The sequence below is a fragment of the Pyricularia oryzae genome, chromosome 5 (genome assembly GCF_000002495.2).
Source record: "Pyricularia oryzae 70-15 chromosome 5, whole genome shotgun sequence".
NCBI lineage: Eukaryota > Fungi > Ascomycota > Sordariomycetes > Magnaporthales > Pyriculariaceae > Pyricularia > Pyricularia oryzae.
The window spans coordinates 2,302,646-2,323,838 of record NC_017852.1 but is presented as its reverse complement, the minus strand read 5'-3'; the positions used below and the strand labels follow the sequence as shown (position 1 = coordinate 2,323,838).

Here is a 21,193-nt window from a genome sequence, read left to right as displayed (position 1 = left end):
TGCATGCAGAATAGCTTGACCGTGCGAGCGCACTGCCGTTGTCCCCCCTCGTTTCCTTTAGGTATGTCGCCTGAGTGCAGCGCGGCCGCCTAGTCCTGCATGGCATGCGCATCGCAGGGCGCATCAGCCCGAGAGGCCGTGGGACGTTTTGTTTTGTTTTCTTATTTTGGTCTGTCTTGCAGCCAGCCCAGGTTGGCATGCAGAAGGGGATTGCTTGCTTTCTGACTGACTGATGGTTGGGCCCTTTTTCTGCGAGGCCACCACTATCATTTGTCTTGTCGTGCACCCTCGTAACCGCTTGTTGCGCTTGATCTGGAGGGCAGCATCGGTTTCCAAGAATGGGTGGCGATCCCCGATTTGGCGATATTACAGGGCGGCGTTAACCGTGGCCCAGCCCTTGCTGCTGAGATGACCTCGCAAGCCGTGGGCTCCTTCGGCGGATACAGTACGAAAAAAATGTAAATTATGGTCTCACAGTTTATCCCGGTGCTAGTTCCCGGGTTTTAGACCGACGACTGCGAACCATACATTGGAAGGAGACGAGATACGAAAAAGAATAAAACAGAGGCAAAACTACAAAAAAGTAAAAGATACTCAAGTCTGTTGTTTAATCACTTGCGGAGTTTCTTTGCCTATTTCTACTCGGTAGATTGATCAAGCCCATATCAACAAGAAAAAAGGATAATATTATAGACTCAACGATGAATTTATGAGGCACGCCCGTTGGTTTGCGACCATGCACGGTAACACACCTAAAATTGGGATCAAAAGCAATGCCAATTAAGACCGATGTGTGAGATTTGGCTGGTGTGGTATTAGCGAGCCCAGCGCTGGGGCTTTTGTTGACGCAACCCGACGCCGAAATTTGGGGCCAGCAATTGGGATTGGATGGGACCAAAATTGGCCCTGGTCTTGCCTGGGCCCATTGTACTTAGCGTGCTAGTGGATAAGGGTAGGGACACCCCAAGCTTGTTTTGAAAGTAAATTACAGCACATGCCAGAAGGCTTCTGGAAAGAACAATTTATTCAAAGAATCAAGACCCAACCAAAAAGGCTTGGCAGGCCCAAGGAACAGACAGTGGGGAGGGCAGAAAGAGTCAGTACTTCGTTCCGGACAAGGAGGGGAGAAAAAAAACAAGTAAACAAAACAAAATGAAATAAAGATGAACATGTGCATCTGATGTTTATGCGATCATCTTCAGGATTGCATGGTCGAGGGAATATGGACAAATAGTTACAACTTGGGGTTACCAAAGGCCGCCCTTGAGGCCGTCTTGACGATTTGGGATACAACCAAAACAAACTCGTAGCCTGTCCTTGTTGACACCAAAGCAGAGCAGAGGGGAAAAAGAAGGCCACGGCCAGCCCGACCCATCCCTGCTCCGTGCCGTGCCTGTCGGGAACCGTGACCTAGTACTCCACCACGCTCTGAAGGACCAACCAGGAGGCTTATACTTGTTTGTTTTTCCAATTATCAGTGACCAGTAAAATCTACCAGGCAATACCCATCCATCCATTCAGGCCCTGACGCACCACGCCCAGTTCCGCAGCAGCAAGCACTGACTTGACTCTCATTGAACGGACGCTACTGCACTGTGCCAAAGCGCCGACCTCGAGCTGCAATGGAATAATTTCCTGCTGAGCTGCACTCCGCATTCCTTACTCTCAGCTGCAGCAGTCAACCAGTCAGGTCTGCCCTGTCTGCCTTTCCGTCACATCTTTCTTGTTCCTGTAAGGGATTTTTTGTTGTTGTTGTCCTTGTTTGTTTGTTTTCTATTCCCGTAAATTTACCAAGCCGCACTAAGACGACGGAAAAGAGCCTCCCGACTTCAGGGCAGGACCTGACCGACGAGACGAAGAAACGACGACGAAAACGACGACAATCCCACGATCCACCCCGGCCGTCTTTTATGCGTCAAGTCACAGACCAACAATGCCATTTATGATTCAATGACCACTGAGCAGCAGCGCCAGCGCCAGCTACGCCTCCTCCACCCTGACCTTCCACGGCCGTCGCCCATCGATCTGATATTGCACCGTCAAGATGCACGCGGTGCCAAGTGTAAGTTGGAGGACGTCTTTTCAACTCATATGCATGGAAAAAAACGTCAGGGCAAGGCATCCCGAGCATATCAGGACCTCAGATTGGTTATATCTAGCCCAGCACCACAAGATCCGCTACCTGGCATTCGCTCCGGGTCTTCACCAATGCAACCCCTTGATTCACCGGCTATCTTCACTTCTAGCTCTGGCAGTATGGAACGCCGAGTGGCTTGTGAAATGGTCGTCTTGAAGCTTGTTAGGGCACCGGAATTGCCCTACCTGCCAGCATGGAGCCTAGGATGCCTACAGTGATAATGACGCGCTCAGGGATATTTGATGCTATTTGTTTTTGGGTTGATTCTTACCAGCTCATTTGTTCGTCTACAGATCGTTGGCACCGGGTCGGTCGTGGCTGCGGCCACCGTGGGTTTGGTCTTTGCTCAGCCCTCTGAGCCGACACCCCAAAGACCGTCCTCCCACAAGAGAAAGTTGACGGTTGATTATGGAAGCCTCCGAGGTTTCTCGAGGCCTAACACAAGACCTAGCACGAGCGCAACAACGACTGGAGCTTCAAACGACCGAATCTTTACGTCGTCCTCGAAACCACCACCCATACCCCTGGCGCCGAGTTCCGTGAATGTAACCCGTTCATCCCAGGATTCCAGTCAAACCCCATCGCAGACCACGCCTCCGAAGCCGACGAGCAGGAGGCCGTCATTTGCAAGGCAAAGGGAAGGTGTTCCACCGCCGATAGCAGAGAGTGTACGGGACTCGATATCCTCGAATGGGTCATGGATGCGTCGGCTTTCGTTGCGGCCCTTGTCACAGCAGGGTAGCCCCAGATCTAGCCTTGGTCCCGACTCGTCTTCATTCAAGAGCTGGGTTAACGCGTCCGGCGGCTCAACACTCTCGCCGATTTCCGCTCAGCCATCTCAAATACCACCAAATAAGCTTGTGAAGCGTACCCCTTCCTCGACGTATGCCAGTGCCAAAGAAGGCAGTGTATTATCCAGGAGAGGATCCCGGTCCCATATGCCTTCATTACGCCGGCCAGCCACGAGTCATCAGAGGTCGGCCACTTTAGCACAAATGCAATTCCAGGAGGTTGTTTCGGATATGCCGTCCGCATCGCCCATGTGCTCACGTGAACAGAGTAGAAGGCCCAGCCTTTCTGTGAGGACACCGCTCGAAATCCCGGAGGAGGAGCCATCGATGTGGAACTGGAGCTCCTACTTTCACTCAAAAGTGCTGGTTAGTTCGGGGACCAAAGCAAGCTCTGAGACATTTGTCGAGGCCGCCAGTCCAGGACCGAATTTGCTCCCCAGAAAGAGTTTACATGTTCGCAAGGGGAGCATGCCACGTGCATATCTGATCAACACAGCGATGATGACGAGCGCGAATGCATCAAACTCTCCGGATCCGCTGAACCTTGGACCAGCCACCGCCACACCCTCCCCGCTCCCACCGCCCCTGGCTGTCGATCAAGCTAGCGCTAGCGCTTTGGCCGACTCCCCCTCGACCCAATCAAATGGTCCATCGGGCAGCCCCGAAGAAACGCCTTCGAAACGGCCGCGACGGTCGATTTCGATGCACTTTAGCTCTCCAACTAGCTGGATTTCCAAGACAGGTAGCATACGACGCCAGAAGAGGGGCTCCAACCAGAAAAGTGGAGGCGGGCGGATTGTGTCAGCGCCAATTCGCACCACTTCCCCAATTCAGCCTCAGATTTGCGTCAAGCAGGATTTTGTGCACTCGCATTCTCCGCCTGCATTTCCTGTTAAGGACCATGCAGGCACACCCATGATCTTGGACACGCCTACTTCGTTGCACACCTCTCGTGCAGCCACTCGTCAACGAAACTCGTCCTCTCCTCTCCCAACACCCTCACCGCTGTCGAGCTTCAACTTTGACCCATATCCGTTCGGGGCCTCGACCATTACCACCTCACCCCGCAGACCAGAGACGCTTATGCCGTCCTCCCACTCCTTGCAGCCCAGTCCCATCCTGTCGTCATCGTCGCGATTTCCTTTGACAACCCATAGCCGTGATGTGTCCAACGAGAGGGCGTCCACACTAGCTGGGTCCGACTCTGAAATGAGGACTTTTTCTTCTGGAGATGATGATGACACGGACCTCAAGAGTGACACCTTGTACGACTCTTTTCGCACTACCGGCTCGGCTCGTATCAGGGATGTCGACACGCCACTGGAGTCCATGTTCGACGAGTCACCGCCTAGCACAGCCGGTAACTCCAAAACCAAGCGTCTCTCCATCCAGGAAATTCTTGGTCGGTCGTGGGATGGCGACACAAAGATCATGGAGGAGGATGAGGGGGCTTCTACGCCAATGCGAATCAATGATTCTCCCAAGCGCGATATCGACTTGATGGGCTGCGATGATCTTTCCAGCAAGCTCACTGGACGGACGATAGATATCTCCCTCGCCAACCGCGACATGGGTCGCATGTCTCTGGATGACGATGACGACTTTGACTGGGCACGTGACGACGAGAACGGTCTTTCAAACCACCTATCACCCCCGCTGAGCTCCATGAGGGGAGCCAGCCCAAATCTCCGACTCGCCTTGTCAGACATCAGCGGCAACAGCAACTTCGATTTTGCTCGTAGCGATGCCGGGAGTGAGCGGCCGGAAAGGCCGCGAAGTAATGTCTTTGACTGGAGCGAGCCACCTAGCCACGAAAGACTCGACTTGGAAGGACCTTCTCCGAGACCCAAAACGGTGCATGGAAAGCAAGAGATGGACGTTAGGGGTGGTCGGGCATCTAACCGCAAAGGCCCCACCGTTGCACACATTCGAAGCCAGAGTGTTCCTGTGGTTCCTGACCTCACCGAGCCGGTCAAAACTAACAACAAATTCCGTACTTGGGCATCGGGGCCGATGAATGTCAGTGAAGACTGGGAGGACGACTTTGACTTTGACGAAGGTCCGGCCAGCCCCCAGGAGGGAGACATGTCGTCTTCATTTGCCATGATCGTTCCTGCATCCATCCAGGCCACGCAGCCCACCGTCAAGGCCCACTCGGGCCAGATTCGCGAGCTCTCCCTCTTGGTCAATGGCCTCAAGCGTTTGTGTCGGCTCGGTCGGGAATTGAAGCTGATGGAAGAATCTGCTGAATTGTGGCGAGAGGCTGAGAACATCATCAAGCTGGCATCTCCCGACGAAGACGAAGAAGGAAACTTGGTCGAAGAGGTCGAAGGTTCCAACAAATCCGACATATCGTCAACCAACGATCAGTTCGTTGACGAAGGCTTTGACTCTGACGCTGTGGGCTACGCAGGGGACGTGGCCGTCATGCCAATGCCAGATATGTCAAAGACAGCGGTAGTGCGCGAGCGCGAGGTCGTGCGCAGGCGATCCGTCTTTGCTCCGGAAGACGACATCTTTGGGGGATCATGGCCTTTGCCTGACGAGCCAAGAGTATCACGACCGGCAACCCCCAACCACGACCGCGAGACGAACACACCGGATAGTGCCATGATCTCATCAGTCATGGAGGCCATGCAACAGCAACGTCGCTCTTCATCTGCCCCTGTCAAAGGGAGTCCTAGGAAAACTACCCCAGGGAGCAAATCGGAGCTTTTCTTCGACACAAATAGTCTTCAGGAGCTTGTAAAGCAGGCAAACGTCTTATTTCACAACCTTTCCGACATTGTTCGCCGCGCAGAACTTATCACACAAAGTCCGGTTAGCACGCCGAAGCGTGAGAAGCATTTGAGACGTGATGGCAGTCCAGCTTTTACACGAGTGTTCACCGACCCATCCTCGGTACCTCTCACCCCTCCAAAATCTCATAGGCTGCTGAAGAGTCAGAGCAATAACTCGGTGAACGGTGGGCGGCCGTCAATCGAATCTAGAGGATCCCCCGCCAATGGGTTAAGCCAGCGGATGCAGATGATGACCGTGAGCTGAGCCGAAGAGTTTGAGATGGATCATCCACTTGTAATGAGGCAGTTAGGGAGTAGTGGATCCATCTTTTGATATTACATTATGCGTCGACCATCGTTCAAACACAACGCCGTGTGTTTTCGACGTCCACATTACTACAATCCCCGTGACCCGGGCGATTAACCATCGACCATCGCCGTCGCGTCCCAGCACCAAGGCTGGCACCGCGTCGAATGGGACGAACTCCGGAGGAATGCCGCCGAGATTGAAGGTCACGCGAGAAGACCCTGGTCGCGAGGAACTCTGTACTCACTGATAACGCCATACGCCACACTGTATATGTACGAATATCATTCGAGACAAAAGATTAAAGATTATGGGGGTTAGTTCCTTATTTCTTCTTATTGCGTCGTATGTCTGTTTTCTTGTGTTAGCCGGGTTGCATAAGAGTGGTTGATTTTTCGTTTGTTTTTGGGCTTGCATCCTTTATAATATTTCTTTTAGCCCTGGCGGTTTGTTCTCGCTCGCATTTTGTTTTTGTTTTTTCCTTTTTGGGTGTTGGTGTTTTTTTTTCTTCCGCATGGCTTGTCTGGGTTTACTAGCTGTATTTCTTCGGCTTCCCTTGTTGTGGCTTGATGTTTCTGCTCAAGGGGGTATACACAAAATTATGGAGGGAAGTTGGTAAACGATTTGCTAGGATATCATCATAAAGGCCGTGAGAGTGGAGGGATGGAGGAAGTCATGATTATTAGATTGGAAGGACGACAAGAGTCCAGCGGCTGAGAGATGCCAGGAAGAAACCACCATCGATGGTTTGGTTAGATATGGTGCCACTGAACGTGGCCGTATTCGTCGACTCGTCGATATGACGGTCGAAAGGACGACTTGGCCCAAGGGCCGCCGCAAGAAAGAGAGAGGGTCAGGAGAGAGAAAGAAAAGAAGACATCAATGAAAACGTCTTTTCATGCCTCAAAATATGTTCCGTAGGCTTTGGCCGTGCTTTTGTGCGCTGTCTGATTTCCTGCTTGATCCCTAGATTCAAGAACATGCCGGCCATCGTGACCAACCGACTTGGTGTACTCTGGCAAAAGATGGGGAAACCCGCATGTATTGATCTACGAACGAAGCGGTAAGACCCCGCGTCACGGATTACCTCCTTATCCATGCTTTGCTCCTCGTCCCACACAGAGTGCCTTTGGCTTGTTTGCATTGGCTCGTTGCCAATATGGTTGGTACGAGCTAATTGCGGGCAGTGTTGGGCACCTGTGCATGCAGATGACATGTCGCTTTCTTCCCCGTCGTTTTTTTTTCCTTCACGAATCAGCTGACTGGCAAATAGTGCCGCGGCCACACGAGAAGAAAACAAACAAACACGCATGTCTACCTAGGTATGTGATGTTTCCGGCTTTGAGGCATTCATCCATCGGCTTCCATAGTGGTCCTTGGGGGCTGCGTCTGATCACGTTTGCGTGCTGCATTGGGGCATCAGATGAGCACTCCTTGCTCGCTTGAGGACGGGAGAAATTTGAAAATATTCATTGGGTGATTTTTGGCATAGAGCAAGCTGTCTCCCTGTTCGACTGAATCTGTTGGAATAGCCTGTGGGAATCTCGGATTCATACTGTATCAAAGAAGGCTTTCTATAACTCATTGCCGGCCGATGAACGCCCGGCACCAGCCAAGTCTGTGCCAAGCATGGAAACCCGTGTTATTGCAGGGAGATTCCATGATAGGCAACGTTTTTGGGGCTTATTAGTCGGCAAGGATGGAGAGTGGTGGCTGCCACGAGTCGATCCTTTTTGCTTCCTTTGTTCTTCTCTTAGTTACTTTTCTATATATCTTTAATTAGCAAATCGCTGTCATCGAGATTCAAGAATGACAGTTATCAGGTGATGGGCGCGTACAATTTTATCCAATTTCTCTTTGTACTTTTTATTGCTCGTTTGGTTGATCGGTAATTACATTAATACTTGCTGTCGTATCGACGCTGGCCTCGGCAGTGAAGCCCAGGCCCGGACATTAGCAGACTTGCCACGCCACGGACCCGGCAGAACGGGTGCTCCCAGTACTGTGATGGCAAGAGACCCTGGGCGGCCGAGCGGCGTGCCGAAGCGAGCCGGAGATGATTTAGCGATCTGTTTGACAAGCCACAAGAATATACTCACTCCCGAGGGTATTAGTGCGGAGTCCGATATTTTTAAGCTAGTGCCAGTAGTTGTATCCCTGTCATACGACCCTAAACCAGCAATTTTATGTCTAGAACTCATATTCATCCCCATGTAAAGACAGGCGAAGTATGACTGCGGGGAAGGTGTTCATGCAACTAGGCAGTTATGCAGCATTGGGTATATGTTCCTGATATATCGACTCGGGTGAGTACTCCGTACAGCAGATTCCATAGTAAATTAGACCGCTCAGTTTATTTCACAGCTGTACGAAGACGAATGCTCATCCTTGCGCGAGTTTGTTAGGCGAGTGAGGTGCTGAATACAATGCACAAAATATGCAGCTAATCTATCTTGATGCCTTGTTAGCGACCCGCTAACGCGGAGTGACAGGTAGCGTCAGGTTTTCGCCGGCGTTGAGGGTGATCTGCAGTTAATTTGAGCTACAGGAATGATGAGGGTTCTGCGCATATAAAGCCTCGCAAACAACATGCTCTGAATTGCAGTCGACGATATGCAATCTCGACGTTTAATGTTTGTGACAAAACGCACCTCGGACTACAATGAATTTCATTATCAGAGTGGTGCTTGCGTTGCACGTATAATCTACCGTGAAAAGTCGCTTGCGGCTCACCGTTGATATTGGCAAGGGTCTGGACCATTAGCTAATGATGTGGTGTCCAATCACACGAGACGTCTGCAGAGATGATAGCTTGTCGCCCCTGCGCGCTTGTCCGACCAGCAGCCGGGTGATTGGTCCGTTGCAGCTAGCACAGACCAAGCATCCCATGTAAACAAGGGTCTACGCGTGGGAAGGTACAGTTACGCTTCTTGGATGGGGCCTGCTGGGGACGGTTCGGTTGGCTCGTTGGCTCTGTCTGCTCTGGGGGGCAGGCGGCGGTGAACAATTTCCCACAGCTGAAAATCAACAAATCCAATCAATCCCGACCCCATTTTTCGTGTCCCCTTTATCCTCCCTCTCCACTAAAAGAAAACCCACCACTGCTAGGAAGCAACCTCTCCTTCACAAACACACACCACCTTTGCAAGCATCTCTCAACTTACTCTCGTACTCTCTCGACCGCCTCGCTCCCATCAACATCAGAATCCGACTTGCAAACCATAAAAATGCGTGAAATTGTAAGTGCAAACCCCTCCCATCGAAGCCCTTCGAAGGCGCATCAAAGTGGCATCAAGCAAGAAGAAAAAAAAAACACAGCGTACCCCCACCATCACCGATATCCAGCCTGGGTCTTTCCTTGACCTCAACGCTGCCGAGCCACAACGCGTCGTTCAACTGTAACGAAGACCACTCTTGACTGACTTGGAACTTCATTTTCTTCCATACAGGTTCACCTTCAGACCGGCCAATGCGTAAGTCTACATCCTCCATCCCGAGCTTGTTGATATTCTTTTTGTTCAGAGTAGTGGGGCTTACCAAATCTCGTCGCTTCAAAACAACAGGGCAACCAAATTGGTGCTGCTTTCTGGTATGACCAACTTCGATTCGACGATGGCTTTCGCCTCAAGTCGTCCGTCCATTCGACTTTGGACCTCTCTTGCTAAATAATCCTGCAGGCAAACTATCTCTAGCGAGCACGGGCTCGACAGCAATGGAGTGTATGTGCATCTATCTCCCCTCCGACTTACCACCGACCCCTTCCGAGATGGTCAGCTACCGGCTGCTTGTATAAGGCTGACATTGTCGATAATATAGTTACAACGGCACCTCCGAGCTCCAGCTGGAGCGTATGAGCGTCTACTTCAACGAGGTACGTCGATACCGACCTTCCGAACCGGCAGCTCGTTGCTGCTCACCGGCCTTCTTTTTGAAAGTGAAGACCTGAGTCTAATAACTCTTTTCTAGGCCTCCGGCAACAAGCATGTTCCCCGTGCTGTCCTCGTCGATCTCGAGCCCGGCACCATGGACGCCGTCCGTGCCGGTCCTTTTGGCCAGCTCTTCCGCCCCGACAACTTCGTCTTCGGTCAGTCTGGTGCTGGAAACAACTGGGCCAAGGGTCACTACACTGAGGGTGCCGAGCTTGTCGACCAGGTCCTTGACGTCGTCCGTCGTGAGGCTGAGGGCTGTGACTGCCTCCAGGGTTTCCAGATCACCCACTCCCTGGGTGGTGGTACCGGTGCCGGTATGGGTACTCTGCTGATCTCCAAGATCCGCGAGGAGTTCCCCGACCGTATGATGGCCACCTTCTCGGTCGTTCCCTCGCCCAAGGTTTCCGACACCGTCGTTGAGCCCTACAACGCTACCCTCTCGGTCCACCAGCTGGTCGAGAACTCTGACGAGACCTTCTGCATTGACAACGAGGCTCTGTACGACATCTGCATGCGCACCCTGAAGCTGTCGAACCCCTCATACGGTGACCTGAACTACCTGGTTTCGGCCGTCATGTCTGGCGTCACCACCTGCTTGCGTTTCCCCGGCCAGCTCAACTCTGATCTCCGCAAGCTTGCCGTCAACATGGTTCCCTTCCCTCGTCTGCACTTCTTCATGGTTGGCTTCGCTCCTTTGACCAGCCGTGGTGCCCACTCTTTCCGCGCTGTCACCGTTCCCGAGTTGACCCAGCAGATGTTCGACCCCAAGAACATGATGGCTGCTTCTGACTTCAGGAATGGTCGTTACCTGACCTGCTCTGCCATCTTGTGAGTGTTTATAACCGGACCCTCATGGTTCGAGGATTTGAACGTCAACTGACAATAATCACCATAATAGCCGTGGAAAGGTTTCCATGAAGGAGGTCGAGGACCAGATGCGCAACGTCCAGAACAAGAACTCGTCGTACTTCGTCGAGTGGATCCCCAACAACATCCAGACCGCTCTCTGCTCTATCCCGCCCCGCGGCCTCAAGATGTCGTCGACTTTCATCGGAAACTCGACCGCCATCCAGGAGCTGTTCAAGCGTGTCGGTGAGCAGTTCACTGCCATGTTCAGGCGCAAGGCTTTCTTGCATTGGTACACTGGTGAGGGTATGGACGAGATGGAGTTCACTGAGGCCGAGTCCAACATGAACGATCTTGTTTCCGAGTACCAGCAGTACCAGGATGCTGGTGTTGACGAGGAGGAAGAGGAGTACGAGGAGGAGGCCCCTCTTGAGGGCGAGGAGTAGGATCAAAACACTCTTACCCCGGATGCTTCCCAATTGGTCGCTTACGATCAAAAGTCGGCACCTTTGTCTCCTTGCTCCAGGATAACATCGCTCGCGGACTCGCTGTCTGTGCTCGAGCTGGAGGGCTGACGTAGAGGCTGTTGTTTTGATTGTGCTGACATGTTGGAGACTGTTGTCGTAATTTGATACCTCTCCCAGAGACAATGGAGCAAAAAGATACAATGTTCATTGGACTTGAATGCCCTTGCCTTTAGCTGATGCGGCGAGCCGTTTTTACAACCTATGTTTTAATTACAAAGATGAATCAGATATTCCATTCACTAAGGGCACATGTCAAGCATTGTTAACAACACGCGCCTGCCGGATCCATCATTCATGGTCATTCCTATGTTGACCTGTGGATGACCACATAGATTCCAAGTGTTGAGTAAGCAACTTGTCGGTTGCTTAGCCTTGTGCGTACAAGTGGTAACATCAAGGTAGAGAATCATCTGCAAGGGTTGATTCGTTTCCCATGACCTCATGCCGGTACTCGTTGTGGAAAGATACAGCACCACAAACTCTAGTGGTATACGAACACTAGTTAATAAAATTTGCTCCAGGATGCTGGGTCTTTGCAGCACCCGAGTTTTCACCGGCGGGCTCTTGTGCGAAGGGCCAACAATCACATGCATATCGTATAAGCGTAACATCTGCTGGCATGTTTTACAACTGGCGATAGCTGTACCATACAGGAGTGTATGAGCGAATCATTTCTTGTAGACATGGCTGTGAGAGGTGCCGGATATGAGAAAAGGAGATGCTGTAGATGTAGGTACAGCGTGTGACCAGGAGGATTATTGTAGAGAATGACGAAGCAAAGACACCAAGGAAATCACGTCCGGTGTTGCCACATCGCTAAAAGCCAGGTAGGGTGTGATTTAAGAGGTTGATCTGGTGGTATCTTTGTCATTTACGCCTCCTTTGGTTAATCAAGGTAGGGCTTATGGTTTAAGAGCATGTGCGAGCTAATTAGAAGTAGAACCAACAGAAGTGCGGCTTGAACAAGAAAGTACAATACGATAACATGATTCAGCATTTGTCACTGGCCTGGTTTCTCAGCAAATGCGTATTAGAGCGTCGCGAAGCGCATCGAGACTTTGTTGGGCGTGTGGAACTTGGGGAATTCATAGTTGCTCTTCTTTGGCGTATAAGTTCTGCTCTGAACCTCGAGATCCAGGCCCGGCACAGATCTGGCCGAGATCTTGGTACCGTCATACTGTAGCACCACAAATCATGGCGGTCGTTAGTGCATGGTATTCATACTGGAAGGTGACTGGCGACGGAGGTACCGGTGGTTTGACGGATGAGATGTTGAGGAGAAAAAGAGGAGACAAACTGGAAAAAAAAGAAGAAAAAATATGACGTACCTTGCGCACCTCGACCTTCAACTCCTTCTCCAGCATAGGTAACACGGCATGCTCGTTCCAGTCCTCAATGCCACGCTCTGCGAGCACCTCGGCCAGCGGCAGCACGGTGAAGCTGAGGCCGCTGGTGGGCGACGCCATGAGCGACACCTGCCCGACCGGCTGGTCGCCGACAAAGACGTGGATGCGACAGGGAAGCTCGAGGAGCTCCCGCGTCGCCTGCACCAGCAGCTGGTAGTCCCTCCGCGCCCCGGTCCTGTCCTTGTTTCGAGCCTTGCCGTTCCGGAACTTGCGCTCAGGGATGCCGTCGGCGCCGCCGCTCCTCCTCCGGACAGACCTGCTGGTCCCCGTGGGCGCGTCTTCGGACTGGGCAACAACCACGCCGTTGCCGTAGAGTGCGTTGACCCTGCTGCTCACAAGACGGCCGAGCTCCTCTCTGGTGCCGACGGCCTCGCCCGCCGGTGAGAGAAGTTCGGGGTATGTGTATCCGAGCCTGGTGACGTCGGCCACGGTCCGGGTGGTGTGGAAGTCGCCCGGCCTGGTGCTGGCATAGAAGGGCTTCAGCGGCGAATCGGCGGTGAAGGAGCCCGGGGCCGTGGCGAACTGGCCGTTTGTGTGCACGGATCCGTTGAAGACGGTCTTGTCGTGGTTGATGGCCTGCCACAGTGCTACGAGCCTGTCGATGTTGCAGTGATGCAGAGCGCTGGTGGAGGATATGGGCCATTTTGTTAGTACTAGTCTAGTTCCTTCTGTCGTCTTGTATCAATTTCATCAGAATGGATGCGAAATCGCTTTGTTTTACTCACAATGCTGGGTCGAAAGCCGACCAGTCTAGCCACATGAGATGACCACCGGCACCGGCGATGTTGTGGACTGTGTTGTGCGGCGATTCGAAACTGCTCCCGCGAAATGAATCTGTCGCCATCTGCTCAAAGGTTGTGGTCTGGCTAAAGACATTGTACTACATGGCAGGGATGCGCTTATTATATTAGTTTGAGACCAAAACGCAGGTGGAGATAGTGGCGGATTGGAGTGGTATTCCGAGCCAGATCTATTGTCTCTCCGGCAGGGGAATTCGGGCGCAAAAAAAAAGGCCCGACCGGTATTATAGAAGTCATCCAAATTGAACTTCTCCAAATGAACTTTGACACTCTATGTTGATTCAAAGGAAGAAGCGAACTTACAACCTGACTCCTTAGAGTACCCCCGTATCGTTCGAGCTCGGCGTTGATTCCATCGATATTCTCCGAGCCGTTGTCTTGCGGACCCCTTTTGGTCTCGGTGAACCGCGCCGCGATTCTGTCGTTGGGCATGCCGAGATCTGAGAAGGAACGCCTGAACTTGTAGCTGTACAGTGGGTTACGGACAGTCTGCTTGCCCTGTGGCGTGGTGATCGAGATGGTCTTCATCGTGACTGACGGCGGCAGCTTGGCGTCGACTGCCCAGTCCCAGTAAGGAAACCTCACTCTTTGCGCGGCCGCCTGGTATGCGGCCGCGTTTTGTCCTCGGTAGCTGCCTGCTATCCTCTGCACGTGCGTGTTGAGTGTTTGCTGGTGCCATTGTCAGCAAAACAGAGTTGAGAAAAGTCCTGCAACCAGGGAATACACGCCCGGCTCACCTCGTAGAGGGATAGGAATGGGCGGTGCCAAAGACCAAAGCACACGTCCTACGAAGTTATGATAGTCAGTGACCCTGCTCCAGAGTATTCCAGGAATCGATAAGCATGGCCTGTGTTGGTCTTACACCGTGGCAGCAGTAGCCTCCATAGCCACCAGCCTTGACCCCTTCTACCCCATTCCAGGATTTGTAGGGCGCCCCATGGATGCCTGAAGATCGAGAAGGTCAGCAAACTTGTCACAAATTCGCACCAGTAACTAACTGCCAAAGGAGTTTGCTAACCCATCAGCTGGAAATAAGAGAGGGGGTCTGTCTCGGACTGTTCTTGTAAAGACGCCAAGCCCAAGATGAACAGGTCCCTGAAAGAAATCTTGTCAGTTTTGGTATCATGATAACCCAAAGGTCCTTCAGCATTCAACTGACCATTCTGGACCGCCTTCACTGTGAAAGTCGTTGATGTTTTTTCTTGGAGGTGGAGCCTGCCCGTTGCTTGAAGGAATACCGACAATGGGTATTTGCTGTGCCATACAAGCAAGCGGCAGCAAGGCAACAGCTAATATCCTTCGACCAATCATGGCGACTAGGTGTGCCTTTATCGAGGCCTTTCGCGATTGATCAAAATGTTGAAAAGATGCTGTGCAGTGAATATTCAAGCTCGAGTATTTACAAGTAAATCACTTGAGATGGACCAGGTAGCCGAGCTTGTGAGCAACAAAAGAGAGACAAGCCGTCTTATATGGCTGCGACATGTGTTCACAGAGCCCTCGTGATTGCACGATAACCTCAAGACACGCCCGAGGGAACCTAGGTACCGTGCCTGTTCCAGGAATTGGGGAAATGTATTCTCTGGGCAGTGCTGCCGTGAGCGTAACGTTGACACCAATTCAAAGAAAAACTTTGTGCATCTCTCCATGTTCACGGGAAAGTGGACACGAGATTACAAGCTTCGCTCTCAGCTTTTGGGGGTAGGAGAGGGAGGCAGGCATATACGAGGAGGGCATGGGAAAAAAGCAACCAGACTACCGGCCAAAAGTAACGGGTACATCAAGCCCTAATTACCACAACCGTCCCGCGCCCCTGGCTAACCTGGAGTTTCTTTTTGTTCATGCGGGAGACGCGTCGGTACCGCTTGGACCAAGGCGTACAGTGGCAGATGTCGACAAAGTCCCCGAGAAACAGGCCGTTCGCTGCCTGTACCATATTGTACCGGCGCTTATTGTTTCCTGGTGATGTCCACAGGGGATGTATGGCTCAAGGTAGGACAAGAACAACAACATGAGTATAGATGGGGCTAGTGATCATGGCCTCTGCAGGGAAACTCATGTCTTGTGACCTCGTATAGATTTGCTCATCAACAGTGGAGCGAGCCCGAGCCGTAAGGTGCTGAAAGATAGCCTCGGATGGCTGGGGGATGACTGGGCAGGAGAAGATGCAGATTGCGGCCTAGTGGCCTAGGACAACGATAATAATATTGCTTCAGCTCGGATCAACAATCTCTCAAGCGGGGGCGGCTCGGTGTCCCCAGGGGTTGTGGGGTCACTAGCAATTCGATAGATCAGGGAACTGCCATATAAAGGCGTAAAAGTGTACACCGTTTAGGTGAGAGCTCAAGATGTTGTGTAAGTCTCAGGTAATGTGAATGAGGCCTTTCGGACAGCTTCCGAAATTCCAAAAAAAAAAAAAAAACTGCAGAATGAGAGAAATCCTGCTCGTGCCGCAAAACCACAGTAGTGGATGTACGTAAGAAAGAACTCGCGGTAGTACAACAGCCCAACCCCATCTCAGGCCGTGATTGCGGAGCGATTGGGCCAGCAAGAAGAATACATGGGAGGCTACGGGAGATATCTTCCACATGCGGCTGCAAGGCTTTTACCAATAACAGGACTGCTCGGTTAGGTACATGGTCTCGCCGACGAATTGGAGGAGGAGGCTGACAGATGCCTCCTAAGTTACCTGACGTAGGTTCAGGGGGAAGCAGGGTTGGCAAGCAATCCGTGGGTGAGCGGTCCATTTCTGGTTTGGTTAGTCTATTCTCGGCCACGTTTTTCTGCGGTTAGCCGTGGCGCCCGTGTTCATTACCATCATGACCTGCCTTGGCCTCAATCTCACTCCCATGTGGGAATACCGGGTTTTAGCAAGCCCGAAACCGGCGATATTTTGGAAAGAACGTTGCATCAGACCTTGAGTCTATATGTGTACCTTGGAAGCAAGTGTCTCAAAGCACGCAGAACATCGTTGGGAAAGTGGGCGAGGCCTCCTTCGTTCCTTTGATGAAGACTTGCTTAACCATCATCGATGACAAACAAGTCACAATACAAGCCTGCCGGTCACTTACATCGCAAAGCTGTTTCGGCAAGCAAGCGCGATGATTATTGTGACGTCGGCAATCGGCAACTATGATGGCTGGAGGGCGGTGTAGTGGTCGTCAAACTAGACTAGGCGGTTAGATTGACATATTGAAGAACAGTCGCTCGAACTCGGGAGAGCCGATGCAGTGATTGTGTAAAGGAGGGACCAAAGATGCTTGTTATTCAGGATGGTACCATATCAGAAAAAAAATAAAAATAAAGAAGCCGGGATATCAAGTTTTGGAGAGTTTTGACAGTAGTGAAAAAAAAGAGGCCGATATTGACCGGCGAATGTGGCAACAAACTAAAGTGTTCTTCATTGGTGGTACCCTCACCTTGCAATAGGGAGATGACCCTTGTGTGAGTGATAAAGCAGCACAGCAAATCAACTGAATGCACCATACAGTCTGGAAGAACAAGGCGGTGAAATACCTGACCCCGAGGAAAAAGTTCTTTGGGGATGCACAAAAGCCAATAAAACATAGTACAGCGCATATGGAATATGTACAACCCGAAAGAGCGGGCCACAAATACGTACAGGACTCCATTAGCTTTGCTGAGCCAACTATGGTCCAGATGTGCAACGAAGAACGCTTGTCGATATGAACAGAGGGTGGGTGGAGTACGCATACGAAGAAAAGCTGGGCTTTTATTGACACACCTGTGTCACATGGCGGAGGCGGAAACGGGGAGAGCCGAGACCAACTGGTATGAGGTATTGACGCCATTTAGTATGGCGTAGATGACGTTGAGTGATTTGACAGGATTTTTAGATATTATCATCCGCAAGAGAAAGACAAACGAGTCCAAGATCAGGAGTGCAGGGTCGACAGTTCGGATCCGTACGTCAGAGCCCCTTCTAGAGACCAAGGTGTATTTCCCTGCAGCAACGGGGGGAATCATATAACTACCTCGTCGACCTCGTTGCCCTCAGAAACGTCGGTAGGTAGGTAGTACAAGTCAACAGTGCGTGGAGGGGCGTGGCTTCGCAAAGGCGCAAGTCACACAAGGCTTCAATGCCTCTTGAAAGGTGAGTGCAGGATAGCAGCGCTCATAAGCCATCAAACACAATTAAGTCGGGTCTTGCCGGGCGCCGTCAACGTTGTCAATATACCAAGTCCCTCTTCCATCAGAAGGATTCGGTGGCGCTTTGGCTAGTGACAGGCTGAAGGACGTCCCTTCAAAGCTGGTTAATGAGGCTGGCTGGCTGAGGCTGTTAAGCCATCGTTTGAGACCAAGGCTTGTGCAGACAGGCCGTTTGCAGATGTCAAAATGTCGCCAAGGAGGATGGGGAAGAACTCGATGTGGCAGAAGGCGGGAACCTTGAATGTGAGCCCCCATGATGGATACCCGTGGAGGAGTCATGTGACGAATCTTGGGGTCCAGGAGAGATCAGAGTCGCCGGAAAATGTGCGGATATGAGCATCGTCACATCCTTGGGCCGGCCTTAATGGTTGACAATACTGACGATGAGCATCTTCAGGGCCCATGCTCGATCCCAGTGATTGCGATTGACGATCATCTCATTCAGGGACTTGGGTGAGATGGGAGAAGCAAAAGAGCGAACAAAAGGACATCATTTTTGTAGTCATGAGAGAGATCAATCAACGAACATCTTTCTTGTTGGTTTCGATGAACTTCTCTGGTTGGTCTATGGTGATGAGTTGCAAAGCGAATTGGCGAATCATTTTTGTTTGGTGAGGCGTAGAGACCTGAGGCTTGTGCATGAGGCTTGAGGGTCGGTCTACCAATAGTGGGCCGTCTTTCTTGGGCAGGCACGCACGGAATCAGCTCGTAGGGAAACTGCTCTTCTCACGAGAGAGAAGAAAGAGAGAAAAAAATAGAGAGAGAGAAAACCCCAATCAAGCGAAAAGCTCCATCCAATCTCTTCCAGTTGGCTGTCGCAAATACGAAAGACCCTCATCCCGACTCAAAGACCCCCGGACGCCCCTGATGCAATGTAATGCTAACTGGACGGCAGAACGGCAAGATTGGTCGGAGCTTGGGGGTCAAAATCCGACCATCGCCGACCGTCCGTGTGGAGCGGATCCTTGAATACCCGCCTGAATCGCCCGTGCTTTGTCGGCACCAGATTCTTTGCCAGGAGAAACTGACTACGGTACTTCAAGAATAAGCTACGAAGGAGCTTTATCTATTCGCTTGGCCTCCACGTCAAGGTAATATCCAACTCACCCAATAAGCCATGTACGCAGGTAAGTACCTGGGTAGCTTTAGGCTCCTACCGGCGCTAGCCACTTGGCAACCACTTTAAGCTTGTCGGCTTCTGGGATTTTATACCCTGATAAAAGCTTTGTTTCCAAGCGGCACAGCACCGATGCCTTTTTGTCCTTTTGGCACGCTGTTGCCTGGGGCCTTCCAGTGGTTGAATTACGCAAGCTTTTCTCCTCAATCTCAACATCAATGCGACAACTCGCCCATTAATGAAAGAACTGCTGTAGACTTTTCTGTTCTGCCGTCTTCGCGAAGTCGGCTCGGCGACTCGGATTTTACTACTCGTACTCGACTCACATATCCACCAGTGAAGTCGTCAGGGGTTCCACCGCAACGTTTGAATGCCGCGATCCATCATTACTTCAAGCCGGACATTTGCCCTTTTGCTATTTCTCTTCTTGTTCTTGTTTGTTTATGTTGCATACTTTAATCCATCTTCGTGCCAGTTTTCCTTGCCCTGCCCTCATTTGTTGGCATCACCATCATTTTCACGCCTCAATAGAACTAGACTAGAAACGACGGCATCAGGAGCAATTTTACCCCATTCCCACCACACATACCAACAGAGCAAAACAACTTTGAACAATGCCAAGCGAAACAGGGAGAGAGTCCCGCCGGGGCTGCTTGGGTGCAGTGGTTGATGAGCTGGGAGTGGCAACAATTTACCGCTCACCCGCCAATGTAAAACTGCTCATCATCCAGCGAGCCGTCCGCCTCATGGCATATGGCGCATCGACGCTGCCGCTGATCCCACACCTGCGCGCGCTGGGCCACTCGGAAAGCTTAATCGGTCTGTTCCTCAGCCTGACGCTTGTTGGCGATGTATTGCTCAGCCTGCTCCTGACCGCGGTGGCCGACAGGCTGGGCCGCCGCGCCATCTTGGGCATCGGGTCGATCATGATGACTGCTTCCGGCATCGTGTTTGCGATTTCCAGCAACTACTGGATTCTCCTTGTTGCGGCTGTCTTTGGCGTCATCTCGCCCAGCGGCAACGAGATCGGACCGTTTCGTGCGATCGAGGAGAGCATCGTCGCGCAGCTCACCCCCGCCGCACACCGGTCCGATGTCTACGCCTGGTACTCTCTCATGGGAACCGCGGGTGCTGCTACGGGCATCATCTCGTGCGGCTGGACGGTGCAGTCGCTGCAGCGGAACAAGGGCTGGAGTGAAACCAAGGCGTTCCAGGCCATCTTCTTGGCGTACGCTGCCTTTGGGGTCATCAAACTGGCCTTGACGCTTTGCTTGAATTCCGACGTCGAAGCCGAGGTGGTCAAGATCTTACCCCAAGCTGCGGCTGCTTCTGAGGGTGAGCGCCGGCCTTTGCTTGCAGGTAACGAGGCCGGCGCAAACGGCCAATCCCAGGACGCTTCGGCTGCAGAGGCGAAGGCAGAGAGCCGGTGGAGTCTGCTTCCCCAGATCAGAAAGGAGGGTCGCCTGATCATCGTCAACCTGTGTCTGCTCTTCATGCTGGACTCCTTCGCGTCGGGCCTGGTGTCTCTCAGCTGGATTAGCTACTACTTCAAGTCCACCTACAACATGGAGCTTGGCACACTCGGGTCGGTCTTTTTTACCACCAACGTCATTGCCGCAATCTCAATGCTCGGTGCCTCTTCATTGGCGAAACGGTTTGGTAATGTTAATGTAAGTGTGGTTACTCCCAAACTCATGCACCCGCGAGGATGTTGTATCCTTGCACAACCTACTGACCCTTTGGCGTTCCAACAGACAATGGTGTTTACACACCTGCCGTCGTCCATCTTCCTTGCCCTCATCCCGGTCCCCTCGCTGCAGCTGTCTCTTGCCGCCTTGTTTCTCAGACACTGCACGGCCTCGATGGACGCAGGGCCCCGCTCCGCGTTTCTCGCCGCCGTGATACGTCCCTCGGAGCGCACCGCCGTCATGGGCCTCATCAACACCCTCAAGACGATCGCGCAGAGCGTGGGACCCTCGGCCACGGGCTTTCTGGCGGGCAGCGGGCACTTTTGGGTGGCGTTTGTGGTTGCCGGGTCGCTCAAGGCGACGTACGACCTGGGGCTGTTGGCTGTATTCAAGAACCATGAGAAGGAAGAGCTGGGCAGGATGGATAGGGAGGCTGTAGCTGGACAAAACCCTTAAGCCTAGGTGAAAGGACAGGACAAAAAACATGTGCATGTGTGAGAGGGGAAAACAAAAACAAAATACCGGCACGGACAAGTAATTCTCAACAAGATTTTGGCAAATCAATATGTGACGATTTGCTTGACGCCAAAGTAGTAGCAAAGGCGCCGTCAAAAGTAATATTACAATTAAAGAATAAACACGCTCGACCCTCGTAAACCCATTATTAAATATTACCATATAAGATCTCGTGCATG

The 21,193-nt window shown here is 52.0% G+C and overlaps 6 protein-coding genes across 6 annotated transcripts; 5 read left to right on the top strand and 1 right to left on the bottom strand.

Moving 5' to 3' along the window:
- The first annotated feature begins 1,454 nt into the window (after window positions 1-1,454).
- MGG_11546 (uncharacterized protein) lies at window positions 1,455-6,903 on the top strand. Its single transcript, XM_003718382.1, has 2 exons — window positions 1,455-2,062; window positions 2,431-6,903. The coding sequence occupies exons 1-2, from the start codon at window positions 2,045-2,047 to the stop codon at window positions 5,971-5,973; spliced, it is 3,561 nt and encodes a 1,186-aa protein (XP_003718430.1). The 5' UTR covers window positions 1,455-2,044; the 3' UTR covers window positions 5,974-6,903.
- A 2,138-nt stretch (window positions 6,904-9,041) lies between these two features.
- Window positions 9,042-11,539, top strand: MGG_00604 (tubulin beta chain). Its single transcript, XM_003718381.1, has 7 exons — window positions 9,042-9,254; window positions 9,465-9,488; window positions 9,579-9,604; window positions 9,693-9,734; window positions 9,832-9,886; window positions 9,982-10,772; window positions 10,843-11,539. The coding sequence occupies exons 1-7, from the start codon at window positions 9,243-9,245 to the stop codon at window positions 11,234-11,236; spliced, it is 1,344 nt and encodes a 447-aa protein (XP_003718429.1). The 5' UTR covers window positions 9,042-9,242; the 3' UTR covers window positions 11,237-11,539.
- Window positions 11,540-12,317: 778 nt separating this feature from the next.
- Window positions 12,318-14,786, bottom strand: MGG_11545 (uncharacterized protein; the record flags this gene model as incomplete). Its single annotated transcript, XM_003718380.1, has 8 exons — window positions 12,318-12,494; window positions 12,646-13,345; window positions 13,449-13,603; window positions 13,827-14,192; window positions 14,261-14,308; window positions 14,386-14,468; window positions 14,542-14,618; window positions 14,683-14,786. The coding sequence occupies 8 exons, from the start codon at window positions 14,784-14,786 to the stop codon at window positions 12,348-12,350; spliced, it is 1,680 nt and encodes a 559-aa protein (XP_003718428.1). The 3' UTR covers window positions 12,318-12,347.
- Window positions 14,787-15,871: 1,085 nt separating this feature from the next.
- Window positions 15,872-16,628, top strand: MGG_17413 (uncharacterized protein; the record flags this gene model as incomplete). The annotated part of the gene is made up of 4 exons (XM_003718379.1): window positions 15,872-15,878; window positions 15,988-16,155; window positions 16,222-16,280; window positions 16,395-16,628. 4 exons carry the CDS (start codon window positions 15,872-15,874, stop codon window positions 16,626-16,628), a joined length of 468 nt encoding a protein of 155 aa, XP_003718427.1.
- Window positions 16,629-17,755: 1,127 nt separating this feature from the next.
- On the top strand, window positions 17,756-18,252 carry MGG_14670 (uncharacterized protein). The gene has a single exon (XM_003718378.1). It carries the CDS (start codon window positions 17,880-17,882, stop codon window positions 18,027-18,029), a length of 150 nt encoding a protein of 49 aa, XP_003718426.1. The 5' UTR covers window positions 17,756-17,879; the 3' UTR covers window positions 18,030-18,252.
- A 160-nt stretch (window positions 18,253-18,412) lies between these two features.
- Window positions 18,413-21,156, top strand: MGG_00606 (uncharacterized protein). Its single transcript, XM_003718377.1, has 2 exons — window positions 18,413-20,480; window positions 20,565-21,156. The coding sequence occupies exons 1-2, from the start codon at window positions 19,425-19,427 to the stop codon at window positions 20,952-20,954; spliced, it is 1,446 nt and encodes a 481-aa protein (XP_003718425.1). The 5' UTR covers window positions 18,413-19,424; the 3' UTR covers window positions 20,955-21,156.
- Window positions 21,157-21,193: the final 37 nt, after the last annotated feature.

Excerpts from the sequence above, each read along its gene's own strand:
- MGG_14670 (XM_003718378.1), top strand. The coding sequence starts at position 17,880 with ATGTCGCCAAGGAGGATGGGGAAGAACTCGATGTGGCAGAAGGCGGGA.
- MGG_00604 (XM_003718381.1), top strand. Across the intron at positions 9,489-9,578 it reads ACCTTCAGACCGGCCAATGC|GGCAACCAAATTGGTGCTGC; the intron begins GTAAGTCTACAT and ends TCAAAACAACAG. Across the intron at positions 10,773-10,842 it reads CTGACCTGCTCTGCCATCTT|CCGTGGAAAGGTTTCCATGA; the intron begins GTGAGTGTTTAT and ends TCACCATAATAG.
- MGG_00606 (XM_003718377.1), top strand. The coding sequence starts at position 19,425 with ATGCCAAGCGAAACAGGGAGAGAGTCCCGCCGGGGCTGCTTGGGTGCA. Across the intron at positions 20,481-20,564 it reads AACGGTTTGGTAATGTTAAT|ACAATGGTGTTTACACACCT; the intron begins GTAAGTGTGGTT and ends GCGTTCCAACAG.